Source organism: Erigeron canadensis, chromosome 3 (assembly GCF_010389155.1).
Source record: "Erigeron canadensis isolate Cc75 chromosome 3, C_canadensis_v1, whole genome shotgun sequence".
NCBI lineage: Eukaryota > Viridiplantae > Streptophyta > Magnoliopsida > Asterales > Asteraceae > Erigeron > Erigeron canadensis.
The window spans coordinates 15,592,748-15,593,710 of record NC_057763.1 but is presented as its reverse complement, the minus strand read 5'-3'; the positions used below and the strand labels follow the sequence as shown (position 1 = coordinate 15,593,710).

At 31.9% G+C, this 963-nt stretch overlaps 1 protein-coding gene across 1 annotated transcript; it reads right to left on the bottom strand.

Moving 5' to 3' along the window:
• Positions 1 to 245: 245 nt before the first annotated feature.
• LOC122591557 (histone chaperone RTT106-like) lies at positions 246 to 963 on the bottom strand. The gene is made up of 2 exons (XM_043763818.1): positions 641 to 963; positions 246 to 529 (listed from the first exon to the last, which is right to left on the bottom strand). Exons 1-2 carry the CDS (start codon positions 882 to 884, stop codon positions 246 to 248), a joined length of 528 nt encoding a protein of 175 aa, XP_043619753.1. The 5' UTR covers positions 885 to 963.

Below are 963 nucleotides of genomic sequence, written 5' to 3'. Positions count from 1 at the left end.
TCTTAGTCCTTATGTATAAGGATATATATACATATATATATATATATGTATATATATATAGTACACATGTTAATCATATCACATCAATGAATATATGCACCTTGATCATAGTTAGAATCGTCCATGTCTAAACTAATTTCATCATCTTGATCTTGTTGGCTAGTGTTTCCAAAAGTGTTGCTACATCCTATATCCAATCTTCTATTTGTAGCTATAACTCCAAAGAGATGTATGATAAGTACAATTTACAAAACCAACCAAAAACACAATCTATTAGTTAAATTAAACATTTTTTTTAATAGTTGAGTACCTGCATGATCTTCTTGGCCAAGTTCATTATTCTCATATTCCACATCATTCTCGCTATCATTCATGTCTTCATCTCCATCATCTTCGAAACCATGTCCTGCTTCATTAGCTTCATCCACATCTATGTCATCATCTATGTCATCATTATCGTCGTTTTCATTACTTTCATGTACCATATGCTCTGTGTCTTCAATATCATCATTTTCAACATCATTTGGGTCTTCATTCATATATGTAGTTTGAAAAGGGTAAGTAATAAAACCCGTTAATTGAATCTAACTCAAAACTTATCAAATATCACATATAAAATATTGAAACAAAATTTATGTACCATGAAATCTCGTGTCACCTTCTTCGTCCTCCTGATCATTTTCAATAACAAAAGACTTTCTTTTTCCTACACCTGATTTGCGTGTTGCGATAAAAAGGGAAATTTTTATATTCTGTTGGAGGTTGTCCTTTTGCTGTAGTGACCCTTTTTTATGTAAAACCAATTCACCCATGGAAACTTTTTTTTTAGTGATTCTGCTTTGTTGAATCTGTATCAACTTGTTGATGATTTCTCTTCTGGCCATCCAAAGGCTTTTGTACCTTACTCTTTTTTTGCTCTACTAGTATTAATCAGTTGTCCATTGTGCAACCCTTGGGATACAT